Source organism: Paracoccidioides lutzii, assembly GCF_000150705.2.
Source record: "Paracoccidioides lutzii Pb01 unplaced genomic scaffold supercont2.13, whole genome shotgun sequence".
NCBI lineage: Eukaryota > Fungi > Ascomycota > Eurotiomycetes > Onygenales > Ajellomycetaceae > Paracoccidioides > Paracoccidioides lutzii.
Genome location: NW_015440959.1, coordinates 188,381 through 204,874, shown reverse-complemented (window position 1 = coordinate 204,874; position 16,494 = coordinate 188,381). Strand labels below are relative to the sequence as shown.

Here is a 16,494-nt window from a genome sequence, read left to right as displayed (position 1 = left end):
CATAAATAACTAACTGCATGCATCCCTTGTCCGGACCGCATCACTGTCATATACTCACTCAGTAAACAATAACGGAGACAATTGCCAACACTCCACCAAAAGACCAAGAGACGCAGCGCTAGTTTGGGTCTCTTGCTCTTAAGACCCCAGAGTCGAAGTCGAGTATTTGACTGCAGAGTGGTATGACACTCAACTCCATCCCACATCCCCCCTCCCAATCCCCACCTCATCGCGTCACCAACAACGCCTCCCATCACCTTGTCCCGGTGGATTGCTGATATTCATTTAACAACAACGAAAAATGATACTGACCATGCCATAGTTCTCGAGGCTTGCGCATTCACCCCTCCCCCTCCTCCTCCTCCTCCTCCTTCTTCTTCTTCTTCTCTTCCTCCTCCTCCACTAAGCCATTTACCGCTCTCCCCTCCCTTCCCCTCATTGGCCGTCTTCCTTTCATCCCATCGACCCTTATCCGACGACTCGATCCTATATCCCTTCATCTGTCATCTTCCAATCCCCGTTACATGCAACTACAACACCGTTTCACCACATCCAAAACGTCGCCAAACCTAATAGCCATCCCTGCAATCTGACTGATCTCCGTCCTTTTTATCCCATACTTCTCTGCAGGAGGAACTGCCGTCCCGCTTTCTATCACCAATTCACCACTCAATAGGAGATAGCAACCACAGGATCATTGAGTTTGATATTGATTCAATACAAGTGGATTGCAGCCAGGAGATTGAACTGGCTCTTCTCCAAGAGAATCAAAGAACCGCAGAGTTGTCGTTGATTCGACTCGAGTGTGAACAAATGTAAGATGTCAGCTTTGTCTCTCCTTCAAAACTCTTTGTTTACTCTCTCAAGTCTGTGCTTTGTTCCTTCAATTATTGCTATTCCGTCATGTCTGAAGGATTTTGTTGTGCATGACAACGTTCTTTTAGATGTCTTTCCTTTTGACTCGGCATTTCATTCTCTTCTGAATGTCTTTTTTTCTGTTCTACTCAATTTATCATCTCCTTATTTTGCGTCTGCACCCGGCCGCTCCGCAGTATGAATCAGCCACGGCGGAGACAATGGACCCCACAGTGGCTAAAAAAATGGCATAAACTGCCTTGTGACGCGTTTGAGATCGATATTAGGGCCAAGCTCTTATTATCATCCTGTGCCTCAACTCGAGGTAAATAATTGTTTTCCCCTGCACTTGGGTTTCAGGCTTAGTGTCCCCCCACCCAGATTGAAGCTCTTCTGTTCATTATGTACTCTACCTTTTAAAAGTGCAAATCCTTAGTTAACAGTGCATATCTCATGTCATCTTTTTGTTAATTCAGCAAATGTCTCTTTCGGACTCCCGGTTTCCCTATTATTGCTCCTTTGGCCCCATTCCGAATACTAACTTGGGTCACTCCTAGTCATCAACAGCTTTCGCTATGGCCCTGGGAGGGTCGAGGAAGATATCCTTCAATGTTTCTGATCAGTATGACATCCAGGATGTGATTGGCGAAGGCGCATATGGTGTTGTCTGGTGAGTATCGCTTTTCTAGTGTAGCTGTTTTGAGTATGCAGCTCTGATAGGTTCTAGCTCCGCCCTCCACAAACCATCTGGCCAGAAGGTCGCTATAAAGAAGATAACCCCGTTCGATCACTCGATGTTCTGTCTGCGCACGCTGCGCGAGATGAAACTCTTGAGATACTTCAATCATGAAAACATCATTTCTATCCTCGACATCCAGAAGCCCCGTAACTACGAGAGCTTTACTGAAGTATACCTCATCCAGGTACGTCGCGAGCTTCACAAAATTCTGCCCGCGAAGCTAATATCTCCTTTCGGTAGGAACTTATGGAGACAGATATGCACCGTGTGATCCGAACCCAGGACCTTTCCGACGACCATTGCCAGTACTTTATCTACCAGACCCTGCGAGCCCTGAAAGCTATGCACTCTGCGAACGTTCTTCACCGTGATCTGAAACCATCCAACTTGCTCCTTAACGCGAATTGTGATCTGAAAGTCTGTGATTTCGGCCTAGCCCGTTCCGCTGCTTCAACAGACGACAACTCTGGATTTATGACAGAATATGTAGCCACCCGTTGGTATCGTGCCCCGGAAATCATGTTGACCTTCAAAGAATACACCAAAGCGATTGATGTGTGGAGCGTTGGTTGCATATTAGCGGAAATGTTGAACGGCAAACCCCTGTTTCCTGGCAAGGACTGTAAGAATTCCCAACCCGTCTGTCAATATACATTAGAATTTTTGTTGTTTATTTTTTATCTCTTTTGAATAAAAAACATAGCTAACCCGATTAAATGAACCCAGATCACCACCAACTTACCCTTATCCTCGACGTTCTTGGAACACCAACCATGGAAGACTATTACGGCATCAAGTCGCGTCGCGCTCGAGAATATATCAGATCCCTTCCGTTCAAAAAGAAGATACCCTTGAAAGCTCTTTTCCCCAAGACCTCCGATCTGGCTTTGGACCTGCTTGAGAAGCTCCTTGCATTCAATCCTGTCAAACGCATCAGTGTCGAAGACGCTTTGCGCCACCCATACCTGGAACCCTACCACGATCCAGAGGATGAACCAACTGCTGACCCCATCCCCGAAGAATTCTTTGATTTCGACAAAAATAAGGACTCCTTGAGCAAGGAGCAGCTAAAAGGTATTTTAGTCTATTTATCCCTGGAGTATCCCTTATTGTTGTTTCCTATTTCATTTGCTCCATTGTTGTTTCATGTATGATCAAGCTGACCAACATTCTCTTTGTATGTAGTTCTTATCTTTGAGGAGATCATGCGGTAGGAGACTCCTGGAAAGCATGTCTCGTCTCAGCCATGAGGAGGCAGGGCTCAGATGAAAAAAAAAGAAAAAGAAAGAAAAAGAAAAAAAAAGAGAAAAAAAGAAAAAAAAAAGGAAAAACACAAGAATACTCAAATACTGTCTATCCACTCCCGTTTTCATTTTCGCTTTTTTTTTTTTTTTTTTTTTTTTTTTTTTTCTTCTTAATATTTCCCAGCAATATCGGCGTTTTGAATAGGGTACGCACGACAAAACCAATACAGACATTCAAAGAAGCAATGAAATGATCTATCCTATGGTCTTAAGGGCTGGTTGATGACCAAATGATTTGTTATTGCACGATTATGTTATTGTGCTGATTGCTGTACAGCTATTATCTCGTTTTTCTTCTTTTCTTCTACTTCTTTCTCCATTCCCCTTTCCTTTCCCCTATTGTTGTGTAGCAACGTTGCAGACTAGCATGAGAATTTAAGATTGATTTGATTAACATCACACACTGAGGATGGCAGGACAAGCTAGATAAAATCAGCTTGGTTTCATGATTGTATCTAATGGTACTTTGAATCTTCTCCGATCCACACTGGTCTCAGCATCTCAACATGTTCGTTTCCGCTTAGGATGGATGTCCTCATGCATTCCGGCCATAACACCCCAATACCCGTGCGATTCTAGTGGCCTATATCAAGTTTAAATAGATGCAGATCTTTATGCCCGAAACCCTCTTTACCCTAAAACCTTGTATACCCATTTCTATTTTATCGAGAGGTAAAATTATATCCATCATCCACGGTTACAGTACATCCAATTAGAGCAACTATCTCGCCTTTCTCTCGGCCAGAAACTTTTCAATCCCTGTCCCAAGCCCTTCAGGACTCGGTATTTCTGCGCAAACATCTGGCTCCACTCCAAATTTCTCACGTAGATGGTCTCTCGTCGTCGGGCCTATCGTCGCAATATAGCAATCGCGAAGTGCCTCTGCTGCTCTTCTCTCGCACCCGTCTCTGTATGTAGATGTGGATATACCCTCTCCTCCATCGTCCGCAGTCAGCCCAAGCGTTTGAAGCATAACCTCACAGCCCGTAGGCGAGAAAACAACAACCCACATAGCCCGTTCATCACTATCATCGTTCCTAGCCCGGCCATCTCTCTCCCGCATTCTCTTCTCTCTCTCATCCCGTAGCGCAGCCGCAAACATGTCCTTAAACGACTCCATAACCCCCGTCTCATACACAATCAATTCCTCAACCTTTATCCGCCGCTCCAGAGGGAGAGTCTCCGCCATAAGTGTCTTGGGAATTACATCTCTGTGCTGCTCACCAATGAGGAAGAGGAGAGGCAGTTTGCTGTCCCTTTTCCTTTTTGCGGTATCTTCTGCGCTCTCTGCATCTGTAAGCCGTTTGTAATTTGCATTGTAGTGGCAGAGGATGATATGCGCAAGTTTCTCCCCGGTACCTGCGTCATGGCCCATTATTTGCGAATGCGGCAGATATGATTCGCGCAGTGCATTTAGGGTTCGGTACGTTGCCGGTCCGACGGTGTAGAGGAGGAGGGATTTGGATGCCTTTATAGCTGCGTCTTCTATGGTGTCATGAAAATTTTCGGGTTCGAATTCATTAGCCGACACCATTTTCTATAGTATATCTAACAAATTAAAAAAAAAATAAAAAAAAATAAAACGATGTTGTCTCCTCTTCTATCACAAAATGCATGAGAGTGAGAAAATGAGAGCAGAGACACACCTCCTACCTCCTCCTGGATCATCCTCGCAAACCCTTCCACCGCTCTCTGACTCGTAAATATCAGCCCGCCATATTGATCGTTAATATCCCCGGAAACAAATAAGTCCCTTATCCTCCGCAGGTTCTTATCACGAAATCTGTGCTCAAGGACGGGAATGAAAGAAGGTTCGTAGCGGCCGGAAGCGGAGAAGTATTCTTCGTACCCGTCGTGCGGGGTTGATTTGGTTTTAAGGAGGAATATGGGAGTTTTAGCGGGGAGGCTTGGATGGGTGTTTGTCATGACGATGATCGTGGTGATTGCATTGGAAAAGATGAGAGGAGGCTGCTTTAGGCTGCTAGCATATTTAATAAGTGGGTTGTATGTATGTATGTATACTACATACTACGGATTGAGGTTGAAGTTATGAGGGAGAACCTGAAAGTCAATAATTGTCGTTCCGTGCGTGTGGTTTGTCGATACGGCGTCATCTCAGGAATTTTAACTGTCATCAAAAAGACCTGCATTATTGCAGTCATTCAGTTGCGATAAAAGTACATTCACATATGGCTACTAGAGCAATTTGATTCAAAATATAAAAGCTTAGTTATTGGTATTGCAGGTATATGTTTTCTTTCACGGTTCTCCGTTGGGATCTCTACTAAATTAGCCGAAATATAGAATACAACGAATTCAGAGAATCTCTATCAAATACACGGAACAAAAGAAACTTGGAATTGGTTGTGTCTAGTGAAGTATGAGTATAGACACGTTGTAGGGAATGGCAGTGAACTACTGGTCGTCAAGGACGTGCAGGTATTTCTTCTCTTCCGCTCTCTCACGCTCCGAGGCTGGTGGTAGGTCGGAGTATTGGGAACTGCGGTACCCTTGCTGTAAAAACGAGTAAGTCTTAAGCTCATAGCAGAGAGAAACAAGCAGATTGTACTGGAATTTACATACCAAGTAGTGGAATGTCAGGTTGCTTATTTCAGCAGGCTCGATGTCCAGATCTTTGAAAGTTTTGGCGGATGGATCAATTTGCTGGTCTAGAAATTCCATCTCAACCTCATCCGCAGATATTGCTGGCCACCAAAGGAGTCTGTTGGCCCAGTAGGCTGCTGGTTTCATGATGCGCTTGGGCACATTGAGATGTCTACGCTTTTTGATGATTTCGCGGTCAACAAGTTCGGCAATCTCAGCGGTCGAGTAGTTCTTTGGTCCATACAACTCGTATGTCTGCCCCACTGATGCATCTGTAAACATCATTTTCTCAAGAGCATGGCCAACGTCAATGACCTTTAGAGAAAATGGTCAGCCATGATCATTCCATAGACGTGGAAAAGTAACCTACGTGGACTGGCCAGTATCGCTCCTGCATATGGTTAGACGTGAACAGGTTGGTTATGCTGGCCAGTTTGTGAAGCAGGTTATCCTCGAATCCAAACATCGGCGCTGGCCTAACAATGGTAGTTTCGGGAAATATGGACCTAGCAAGCTGCTCGCCTCGGGCCTAATTGGAGAATTAGTTGGGTGCGCACTACCATCTGTCTTCTAGACACCTACTTTGGTTCGGAAGAATTCAGAGGGGGAATTCGGGTCCGCGTTGTATGAGGAAACGTGGATGAAGCGATCGACATCATATTTAGCAGTAGCTTCAGCAATTCGCTCCAAGCCGTCGATGTGGACATCCTCGTACGAAAAATTTCTGTAGAGAGATGCTCAATAAGAAAGTCCAATAATCGGATGATATGCTCGAAATCACATACTTTGTCGGATATTTTCTTCCCACAAGGTTGTATACGACGTCTGAATGGCGCACGCTCTCTTCGATTGACTGTGTGTTTCGCAAGTCGTACTCCTATAAATGAACGGATAAGCGGGTTGGGCCACTTATTGCGGCATTCTTCGATTGAATCTCACCATGAAGACAACTCTTCCCAAATCGCCGGTGACTTTAAGATGGCGCTTAGCCATTTCCTCTCGGTAAGGCACGACCACGGTACATCCCTGGCGAGCTATATGAACGCTATCCGTTAACAATCTCGTCCGCTCCGCATGTCGTCCAAAACATAGATATGTCATACCGAGTCTATTCACGATATAACGGCCCAAAAAACCCGTAGCGCCGAAGACCGTAGCAGTATGCCCTAGAAAGCCATCGAGTTAAAAGGACGCTTGTGCGAGAGAAGTTGTTGGTCAATTACCTCCAATGGAGGACCTAATGGATCACCAAATCCGTTAGCACTCTACCCAATCACAACGGAGCAAATAGCCCATACCGTCCACCCTGGACTTTTATAATTGGCGTCCCGGTCCGAGTGATATAGACATCTTGTATATTTCGGCGTTGGATGTGAGGTTGGGCTCGAACTGAAGGCAGTGGGGTGACTGCCCTGGAGCCCAGAGCGCCCTGGATGGCGCGGCACTTTTGCATTGTAATCCAATCAATTGACCACCCAACCAAATCAGGGGGTCAAAAGCTGTCGGAAAACCACCAGGGGAACAATCACGAAGGTAGGATGGCGCTCCAGGGGCGTTGTATGTAGTTTAGGGCTGTCTATATACTGTTTTATATTGCGGGATGTTTAAATGGAGTTGATGGGGACTATGCGCCAATCCCAAAAGGGAATAGTTGCAGGTTCGCAGTTCCGTGCGTTAAGTTGCATTTGAATGTGCACCAACTCACAATGAATTCAACTAGAAATATTATTATTTATTCCACGGTAACCAAGTTTATCGAAGGGCGGACCGAATAATCTTCAAGGCCATCTACACATCTGTACACAATATCTACACTCAGCAGGTCTACATATTGACTGGCGCCTCTCCTTTCCCCCTAGTGGTGGCGAAGAAGAACCCTGGGACGTAACAATCTTCAAGCACACGGATACATCATCTTTCTGAGAGACGCACAATCTGGAACGATCAGTTATCTGGGTGATGAGACAACAAGGGTCACTTGCTCGAAGCATGTTGGATAGATGTTCAGTTACGAATTACCAAGTACGCGATCCCGTCCACAAGACTGTGATGGGAGAAATAGGGGGTAAAATTCTCATTAGGGGGTGAGATATTTGGGGGATGGATTGCAATCACATTTTCATACCATGAAATTAAGCAAACTATGAGCCAAAAATATTAAAGCTAGGATGTATTATACAACTAAACCAATCTCCTTTTTTGATATGTGGAGCTAGCCCCCAGAGATATCTCGGCGATATCTCAGTCAACCAGGATGCCAAAACCACAGTCTGTGGGAGATGCGAGCGGAACGGTGGGTGTTGTTATAGAAACAGCTGAACCATGCGGTAACAGGCGCATAGTCAGAATGATTGAATAAAGCCATATCTCTAGCTCAGAATCAATTGAATATTTTTGGGGGGCTGAGCAGTGGAAACATTAAGTATCAGCGACCAGGTTGGAAGTATGGTGTTCATCTTGTGCTGATAACCGGCCGTTTTACAGGCATGTTCAATTCGTGGGCAAATGCTGAGCTCTCGCGACCGCGTATGTCAACAACTGAGTGTATGTAGTCGCAGTTGGTGAAATGTACAATTAGTGGCCAGTTGACCTTGATAGATTGTATCACCTTGCTGCCTTATTATAATCCAGGCGTACGCTCTATAAGCTCTGGGGGTAGCATACATTTGGCGGAGACCTGTTTCTGCGTCAAGGGATAGAAGGTATTTTTAATTCACCAACTCAGATTAAGTTTTTGCATATCACAAGACAGTGGTATATTTGAGATCTCGCGTAAACAGCCAACCAAATCAGACGTGAACTTGCTTCTTGAAAAGGAGTTGCTGTGTTGTCTTTGTTGATCCTTTGGTGGGGTTCAAGCAGGCCGTGATTATTCATCCACTTCAAGCTTCATCCAGCCCCACCATCAACCATCAACCATCAACCACCAGACAATAGGGAGACAAACAGCAACAAATATATCCCAACGGTCTTCCAAAGACAACAACTTCCCTTGAAATAAATAGGACCGCCTCCAAAGCCTCTTCCTTCTCTCGAATTACTTTATTATAGCCCGGTTTACACCTTCTACATTTCCGAACATCATCAGCTCCCTCTCACTGCCTGCCATGCAGGCTGACAAAATCCCCGAATTTCTCGCTGAGCAGCGCGAAGAAGCTCTCAGCGAATCTCATGAAACATTTCTAGCCTTCGAGGACTTCTGGGAGCGGAAACTATGGCATCAGCTTACGAATGCGCTGATAGAATTTTTCTGTCTCCCTGAGAGCGCTCCGCAGAGATTAGCGATCTTCAAGAACTTCATCCTTAGCTTTGCAGACAAGATCAATCAGCTGAAGTTTGTAACACTGGGGTTAATGGCATCTACACAATGTGATGGTTCGTATTTGCGATTTGGAGTGAAAGTTTGGGTTCGTGAGGTCGGATGTAGAGGATCTCAAGGCTAACTATGTGATTGTAGATGACCAAGAGCGTCTCACATTCCTCACATCGTTGGCGGACAGAGTGAATAAACCCGGGTCTCAAGATGCATATGTTTATGCTATGGCAGATGTAGCTAGTGTTAAGCTGCGGTTGAAAGATTTTGAGGGAGCGCGGAAGGATCTAGACGCCTCAGAAGGAGTGTTGGATTCCTTTGACTCTGTAGAGACCGTTGTGCATGCCGCATTCTACAAAGTTAATGCGGACTATTACCACGTATGTCTTCCCCCCCCCCCCCCCCCCCCAAAAAAAAAAAAAAAAAAAAAAAAAAAAAAAACGCATAAGCCATATTATTTCTAATACCATTTCTGACCATATCTTCTTTGTATAAATAAGGCCAAGCTCGAATTTGCTTCCTACTATAAAAACGCGCTCCTCTACCTTGCCTGCGTGGATGTCAAAGATCTGACAGAAGAGGAATGCGCCTCTCGAGCATACGACCTGAGCATAGCCGCTCTCGTATCCGACTCCATCTACAACTTTGGCGAACTCCTCTTGCACCCCGTCCTCGACTCTCTCAAACACACACAACATGCCTGGCTCCGCGACCTGCTCTTCGCATTTAATCGCGGTGACCTCGCAGCCTACGACGTCTTAGCGGGGAACACCAGCAAAAACGAACTTTTGGAGCAGCACAAGATCTTTTTATACCAGAAGATCTCTCTGGCCGCGCTGACGGAGATGGTTTTCCGACGACCCCCGCATGACCGCACAATGACATTTGCAACCATATCTGAAGAAACGAAAGTGCAGCCTAATGAGATCGAGCATTTGATCATGAAGGCGCTCAGTTTGGGCCTTCTCAAGGGCACTATCGATCAAGTTGCCCAGATCGCACGGATCAGTTGGGTGCAACCCAAGGTTCTGGACATGGGTCAGACCGAAGGAATGCGGAATCGGTTGCGTGAGTGGGATGCTGGAGTTAACCAGCTTGGTCACTGGATTGAGGGAGTTGGGAAGGACGTTTGGGCCGCGTAGTCTATTCATGCTTCTGTCTGTTTTAGATATACTACGCATTACACGTTCTTCGGAGTTTTATCATCTATCCGACTGTGGAGACTATAAATCCTATATGAATTTGAAGTTTGCCTTGGGAGAAGCTTTACCTTTACCATTTTGTGATAGCTCGTGTCTTTCTCGCACTGGAGAGTTCCTTTTCGCTCCCGAATCCACCCTTGAAACGGGATTGTTCCTGGCTCTACTTAGAGGAGATATTTGTAGGACATTTAGATAGTATATGTTCTCAGATTGATTGCTATGTTTATAGTCACAGATAGCCTTTGGGAAACCTCAACAGCTCTTAGCTGTTCACGGAGGGGGGGATAACGACATGGTGCAGTAAGGCCTGACATATGTCATGAGCTAAAATGAATTCAGAATTGAAAATAAATCTCAAGCTCCATCAGTCCCATTCACCTCAAAGCTTCACTCGACCTCAGAAAACCGAGGAAGCAAGTAACAAACATCCACACAGCCAAGCTGGCCACCATACACACCAAACAATCACCTGCGTCCACATCCCCCATACATTCCATCCGAACGCCGCCTCGGTGAGTAAAGTTGACACTGGAATTTGCCAGTACCTACAAGCGGCCAGCAGAACTGTAGTTGGGGAAACTAGATTCATGAGGATAAGCCCTACCACTGATAGGAGGATAGTGGCGACTGATGTTGAGGAAGGGGTTGCTTTTTGAGCTTTGTTGGTCGAGTTTGACGATTGGGAATGCGCTGCGTTTTGGGTAGGTTGCTTTTGGATATGTCCGATGAGAGATAGGGGAGTGCATAAGAGGCCGATCATGAAAGATAGGGAGAAGTTTAGCGTTGCAAGGGCGGAGAGGAAGAGGCCTAGGAGGAGGAGGGAAAAGGATTTTATGAGCAGGAACTGTTGGGCAGTTGGGGAAAAGAAGCGGGTTAAGACGGCGGCGAGGACTATGGGAAGGAAAATGTTTATGAAGGCTAGAAGATAGGTAGCTCGTTCGAAGTACTGGAGAAGTAAACTTGGGTTAGTTTCGAGGCTTATTTTCATATTGTACGAAATTAATGAACTTACTTGATGGAAGATATTGTTGAAAGAATAGAGCGGTATGACACCAAGTAGGTGTAACCCGAACATTAAGGCCAGCGGCAACGCCAAATGTCGCTCCATAATGCCATTGCCCTCCTGTCCGGCGCCTGTAGCACCTGTGATAGTAGCATCCTTCCCTCCACTCACTCTTGCTTTCTCGGGAACAGCTGAATCTTCATTGTCGCTTGCAGGAGCCCGCACTCCACTCTTCATCCACAAAGCAACGGCCATAATGGTGAAGTTCCCGGCGATCAACATGGCACTGGGAAGATACGTCCCAATGCTGACGAATCGGTGCGTCTGCATTAGAATATAGAAGAAAAAACTCTGATGGAAATGTTCCAGGAGGTTATTTAAGCTGCGCACAAGACTTTCCACCGTCCTACCTAGAGCCATCTCATCCTGCCACCCGTGACCGACTGCTTGGAGCGTAATTGCATCAATGTGGTAGGGTATAAAGCTACTATGGGGGCCTGCTGCACTCCCCAGCCCTTGGTTCACCATACCTCGAAGCATGGTCTGCAGGCGCGTTTTGTAGCTGTCATCGTGCTCGAACATTTGCTGTAAGTGTGCCGGAATACCCATCTGTTCGGTGGATACTACAACAGCAGTGTTGAAAAGATCTAGGTTTGGTAGTTGCCCATTGACTCCATCGTACATGATGTGGATAGATTCAAATGCGTGATCGAAGGGGTATTCGAACACTAAAGCTCCCTGCAAGGCACCGCTCTTCAGGGGAAGGGGTTGAACTGAAGTGGGGTGCATGTCATGGTAGGCATCAACCCATGCCTGCACACCGGATTTGCTGTCTGGAGTGATTAGAAAGATGATATCTTTGGACCATAGTGACCATCCTATCGCCTTGTAATGTTAGCACCGTTACCAATCCATGATTCAGATTTGATTGAGGAGGGGGAGACAAACGTTTGAAATATCTAGCTAGAGTTAAGGCCAAAGCCACGCCATTGAGGTTGAGCTTGTCGTCAGTAGTCTTCCATGAAGTGACTAGAACTATAGCTTCTGTGCCATCTCCCCGTGGAGCATGGATAACTCCGTAGACATTTTGCCCGGCATGTGTGTTCCCAGCTGATCGGTATTCATAGTTTTGAGTCGCGACTTTCAGACCGGATTCTCGAAATATTGACTGGATCTTTTGCGAAATCCTGCAATAGTGGCAGCACAGTGGGGAGAGCAGTTAGCTATCTGACCACCCACGGAATCAAGAAGAAAATCCGACGAATTTGTTGATGCAAGTGGAGATTAAGATCTCTTGCTTGACAAGGGTACCTTAAATCTACCAATTAACAAACTGAAAACCACATACACCTCGTACTCCACATCCTTCACCATATCAAGTTCCCGCCTGAATCCTCGAAACACATTCTGTTCGCTCCCCGTAAAATACGTGTGTACCTGTCCCGGTAACAGCGCGTTTTCGGAGATGTATGTTTTGCGGGAGAACTCGTTGAGTGGGAGGAGAAGAAGCCAGACAACCCCGACAATGACAAAGAAGACGGATAGGTACGACGGGAACTTATACAACAGGCGTGGATCACGGCGCAGCCTGAAGATTAAATTCGCTGTGTTTGATTCCGGTGTGTTAGCGCAATCTGGTCAGTGAAACATGTATGGTGCAGGAAGTATTAGTGAGGGATGGAAATTTGGAATTTGTCTACTTCTTACATATTAAAGCCATTGAAGGAGAAACGTTCGAGAAACATTCCCTTCAAGGCCATAAAATACTTATACCGATGGGGCGTATATGCGCAGATGGAGCTTGGATCTCCGAAATTGCGGAGGTTGAAGCGAGGATAGGTAAATGTTTACGGCTGACCACAGAGACCACCTGTGCTATCAATCTCCAAATATACGTACTATACATGCCAATCTCCCAGAATAAAACCAGTGGATGTTCCTTTTCTCTTTAAATATATATATATCTATATATATACAATAAGATGTTTATACACTCATACAAATTTGCTAAATATGCTTATGGACCCAACCGCTGTGTAGACCCCAGTGGAATGGACATTCCCACAATATCTTCGTTTGTCGTAGGGTTCCTCGTGGGCAAGAGTCCATATCTTCCATATGTTTTCTGATCAACCGATACGTAGTGAGGCAGTCTTCCGAGAAGGTTCAGTTTCCCTTCGATCCAGCGAAGAATTTTCTCGGGAGGGACGAGGAATTTCAGGTACCCCAGTCCGACTGTTTGATACACCAGTGAGAAATTGACCAACAGCTAGAAATTGTGAAGGAAAGAACTTACAAAGATAGCCAATAGCGACACCACAAAGGTGACCCAAGAAACTGGTGTTGGGAATCAGGGCAAATACCACAAGGACTATTAACAATGGCGTTGTCCATGTTGGTATTCTGTACGATCCCAAACTGTATGGTGAACGTTAGAAACTGGCAGCCGGATAGGGAACAAGTTAGAGGGTACGAGGAGGCGGATACTAACACAAAATGAGGGTTTGTTTGGAATGTTTTTATTGCCTCAACTCCCAGAAGCAAGAATATCCAGACACTGTAAAGGTTGATGTCAGCCCTATCCGTGGAATAAAGTAGTTCCTCGAACTTGGAGAGCATACCTGGAGCCCAGCACAGGAGTGTTGCCCCTTAAGATAACCTTCTCGACGAGCAGGTATAGCCCTGCAGGCAGAGTTGAAAATGCTAGGAGGAAGGATTGTCAGTCTCTCTCAAACGTTCTCTCCCCGGTAGTGTACTTGGAGATTCGAAACCAAAAACACATACGTCCAATAAACAATGCTACAGATGTAAGTGTCCCATGTTCCGCCTCAAATCTCTCCAAAAGTGGTGTTAGAGCCAAAATATTCCAGAACGTATGGAACAATCCATTATGAATGATTGGATAAGTATTAAGACGGTACACTTCAATGACCTATGTTAGTAAACCCAATGAATACTCCAGGATTAAAATCTCAAAGTTTCCGAAAGATGCTTGTCCACCCAGTCCATAGCAATATATAGAAGAGGCAAACTATAGTATACGTACTCGATGCCAGTCTAGTCTCGCTGGGTATGAGTGCTCCCCATTGTACCACATTCCATATCGTCTGGATCTCCAACACCCAAACTATCCCGATAATTAAAAGGACAACGCGTGTAAATAATGGCAGGCGTAGTATATACGAACGAAATCGTGCCGGGTTAAACGGGAGGGGCGGAAGCGGGTTCGCCATTGGATATTTTGTTATCGTCTTGCTTCTGAATTAAAAAAGAAAAGAGAAGAAGAAGAAAAAAGAAAAAAGAGAACAAAAAGGGAAAAGGAAATAACAATAGGTAGCCAATGGCTGTAAGTAATTAGATACAGCGTTGATGCGACGGCCGGGGAATTCAATTGGGATTTGATATTGAGGCTGAGCCGACTTCAAAGAAAAGTAAATCTGTGCAGAATAGTCGTCAAAAATAATACAAGAGATGTAGAGAGAGTTTTTGAGGTTGGATTGCAATCATTCGAGGTAAGATGTAGGCGGATGTGAGGGACATGGAAAGCTGCTGCGTTGTTATTCGGTTCCACAAAACTGAAGAGACTCTATATCTTGATTCAACGACAATCAGGGCAGCAGCCAAAAGCACGGAGCAATCAATGATTTGCACGAGTTCGTGATGCGGGGGAATCGTAGGAATCGTTTGCCTTGTCTTCTTCCCTTTTTGATTTCTCTTCTTTTTGCTTGTGCTTTTTCGTCGCAAATCCGTGTATTTATTTCTATCACGAGTTGAGATGTGGTCGGTCGTACTTCGCAACCAGCTCGATGTATTGTAAGGAACGACGCAAGTTGATTTTTGAGCAAGGAGACTGCCCTTCAGCCTGCCTCACTTGCTCCCAAACACAGGCAGAGGAGAGAGAAGGAAAAGCCCGTGGGGAATGGTCAATTGGGGGGCAGAGACGACGCTGGGTATACAGAAGCTCGGGAAAACCGGTAGGCGGTTCAGCGGTTTTGACTCCAGGGCAACTTTTTGGAACTCCGCGGCTGGGACGGACGCTACACCTAATCAGGTGCCGCATGGTCGACAAGCCTTCACTAATTAAACGAACTAAACATCGAACCTCGAACCTGAACTGTTCAACCTCCAACGCCTTTGCCTCCAGCAGCAGCAGAGATGTTGACATCAACGGTTGGGAGCATTCATACTTCCTGAAACGCGCAGCCATGGCTGGGCTCTCAGCGAATATAATATTGACAAATAACTAATTAGTTACAGATTCCAAGCCTCATCTCTGCTCTAACATTGGAGGCTTCGAACGCTTATAAGGAACGAACGCTTCTAGAGAACGTTCTCTTTAAAGAGGTTTCTATACAACAGTTGATACTACCTATATTCTGCCTCCTCAATTGAACGTCTAGTCTCACGATTCGGCCCGTCCCGCCCTCCAAGTCGTGCGACTTGTTACTTAGCCTCGGTTTGTCGTAACATACTCCAAATCCCCCTTCTTTGAAGACAAAACGAGCGGGTTAATCTGCAAAAATTATGAGAAATATAACTTAGTTTTTAAGAATTTTTGTTCTACAAAATTGTTTTAAAAGCCAAAATCTTTATAAAAGCTGATTCAATCTTCGGTTATTTAGCAGCTTATAATGCCGCCAGGACCTGAAATAGCCAACTCGCATAAATATGGGGGCCCGCAATCCCCGACACTTTATTGCCCTGTTACCATCGGCTAATCTTCAATCATATGAAACCTTCTGGGAATTGATCCCGGACAAGATCACGAATTTGGAGTTAACCTTGGAACCACGACTATTCAATATATTTTTTATATATTTCATTGAGGAACAAGCCTTCTGGCTATCAGTCCCAACTTGCTTGATTGCCTCAAATTTCACTCCATCGGATGAATAACTTGCTGTTACCATAGTATTTCCTTTTTTTTTTTTTTTTTTTTTTTTTTACAGGTTTTCGGAATAGTTTTCTTTCCCACTTTCATTCTTCATTTGTTACTCAATGTTGAAGAAAAAAAGTATCCAGGATCCTTTCCGCTTCTATCTTTAAGCAGTCAACAACCGATCTCGGTCTTTAGCAAATGTTTGCCACTTGGCATGCATTCGAATCGTTAACGGAACGTAACAGGGGCTTCTCCAGGAACAGGACTTTCGATTTCTGGATGACCCGAAGAACCTTGTCATATTCGGATCAAGGTCCGTTGGGCTTTTTGGCCTGTGACGAATAGTTCTGCGAGCATGCGTTCCTATGTTGCAATTTGTGATATCTGCCTTGAACGAGAAAGAATATACCCTTGCATGGTATACAATCTGCTAAACATTAGCCATTTTCTCTAATCCACATCTCCTTTCCATTGGTGGCAGTTTCAAAGGACGGATTGGATACAAGCAAAACTATGGACACGATGTGATGTCATACTCCGCGGGTGCCACGGGTAGGTATCTCCCCCTTCCCTTGGAAGCGGGAAGAACTGACTC

The 16,494-nt window shown here is 45.3% G+C and overlaps 6 protein-coding genes across 6 annotated transcripts; 2 read left to right on the top strand and 4 right to left on the bottom strand.

Annotated features, from left to right (window-relative positions):
* Positions 1-1,430: 1,430 nt before the first annotated feature.
* On the top strand, positions 1,431-2,808 carry PAAG_05033 (mitogen-activated protein kinase; the record flags this gene model as incomplete). The annotated part of the gene is made up of 5 exons (XM_015845448.1): positions 1,431-1,525; positions 1,583-1,778; positions 1,835-2,216; positions 2,321-2,668; positions 2,780-2,808. The coding sequence occupies 5 exons, from the start codon at positions 1,431-1,433 to the stop codon at positions 2,806-2,808; spliced, it is 1,050 nt and encodes a 349-aa protein (XP_015699674.1).
* An 811-nt stretch (positions 2,809-3,619) lies between these two features.
* On the bottom strand, positions 3,620-4,824 carry PAAG_05032 (hypothetical protein; the record flags this gene model as incomplete). The annotated part of the gene is made up of 2 exons (XM_002792850.2): positions 3,620-4,383; positions 4,545-4,824. 2 exons carry the CDS (start codon positions 4,822-4,824, stop codon positions 3,620-3,622), a joined length of 1,044 nt encoding a protein of 347 aa, XP_002792896.1.
* Positions 4,825-5,313: 489 nt separating this feature from the next.
* On the bottom strand, positions 5,314-6,955 carry PAAG_05031 (NADH-ubiquinone oxidoreductase 40 kDa subunit; the record flags this gene model as incomplete). The annotated part of the gene is made up of 9 exons (XM_015845447.1): positions 5,314-5,412; positions 5,482-5,817; positions 5,873-6,031; positions 6,085-6,226; positions 6,288-6,379; positions 6,442-6,536; positions 6,606-6,668; positions 6,726-6,739; positions 6,801-6,955. The coding sequence occupies 9 exons, from the start codon at positions 6,953-6,955 to the stop codon at positions 5,314-5,316; spliced, it is 1,155 nt and encodes a 384-aa protein (XP_015699673.1).
* Positions 6,956-8,609: 1,654 nt separating this feature from the next.
* Positions 8,610-9,957, top strand: PAAG_05029 (26S proteasome regulatory subunit RPN9; the record flags this gene model as incomplete). Its single annotated transcript, XM_002792847.2, has 3 exons — positions 8,610-8,877; positions 8,960-9,195; positions 9,316-9,957. 3 exons carry the CDS (start codon positions 8,610-8,612, stop codon positions 9,955-9,957), a joined length of 1,146 nt encoding a protein of 381 aa, XP_002792893.1.
* Positions 9,958-10,087: 130 nt separating this feature from the next.
* PAAG_11976 (rhomboid protein 2) lies at positions 10,088-14,253 on the bottom strand (the record flags this gene model as incomplete). Its single annotated transcript, XM_015847533.1, has 12 exons — positions 10,088-10,171; positions 10,508-10,963; positions 11,030-11,898; positions 11,969-12,207; positions 12,369-12,624; positions 13,046-13,255; positions 13,317-13,438; positions 13,512-13,577; positions 13,642-13,723; positions 13,805-13,942; positions 14,067-14,147; positions 14,208-14,253. 12 exons carry the CDS (start codon positions 14,251-14,253, stop codon positions 10,088-10,090), a joined length of 2,649 nt encoding a protein of 882 aa, XP_015702836.1.
* A 530-nt stretch (positions 14,254-14,783) lies between these two features.
* PAAG_11975 (hypothetical protein) lies at positions 14,784-15,227 on the bottom strand (the record flags this gene model as incomplete). The annotated part of the gene is made up of 1 exon (XM_015847532.1): positions 14,784-15,227. One exon carries the CDS (start codon positions 15,225-15,227, stop codon positions 14,784-14,786), a length of 444 nt encoding a protein of 147 aa, XP_015702835.1.
* Between the last annotated feature and the right edge of the window lie 1,267 nt (positions 15,228-16,494).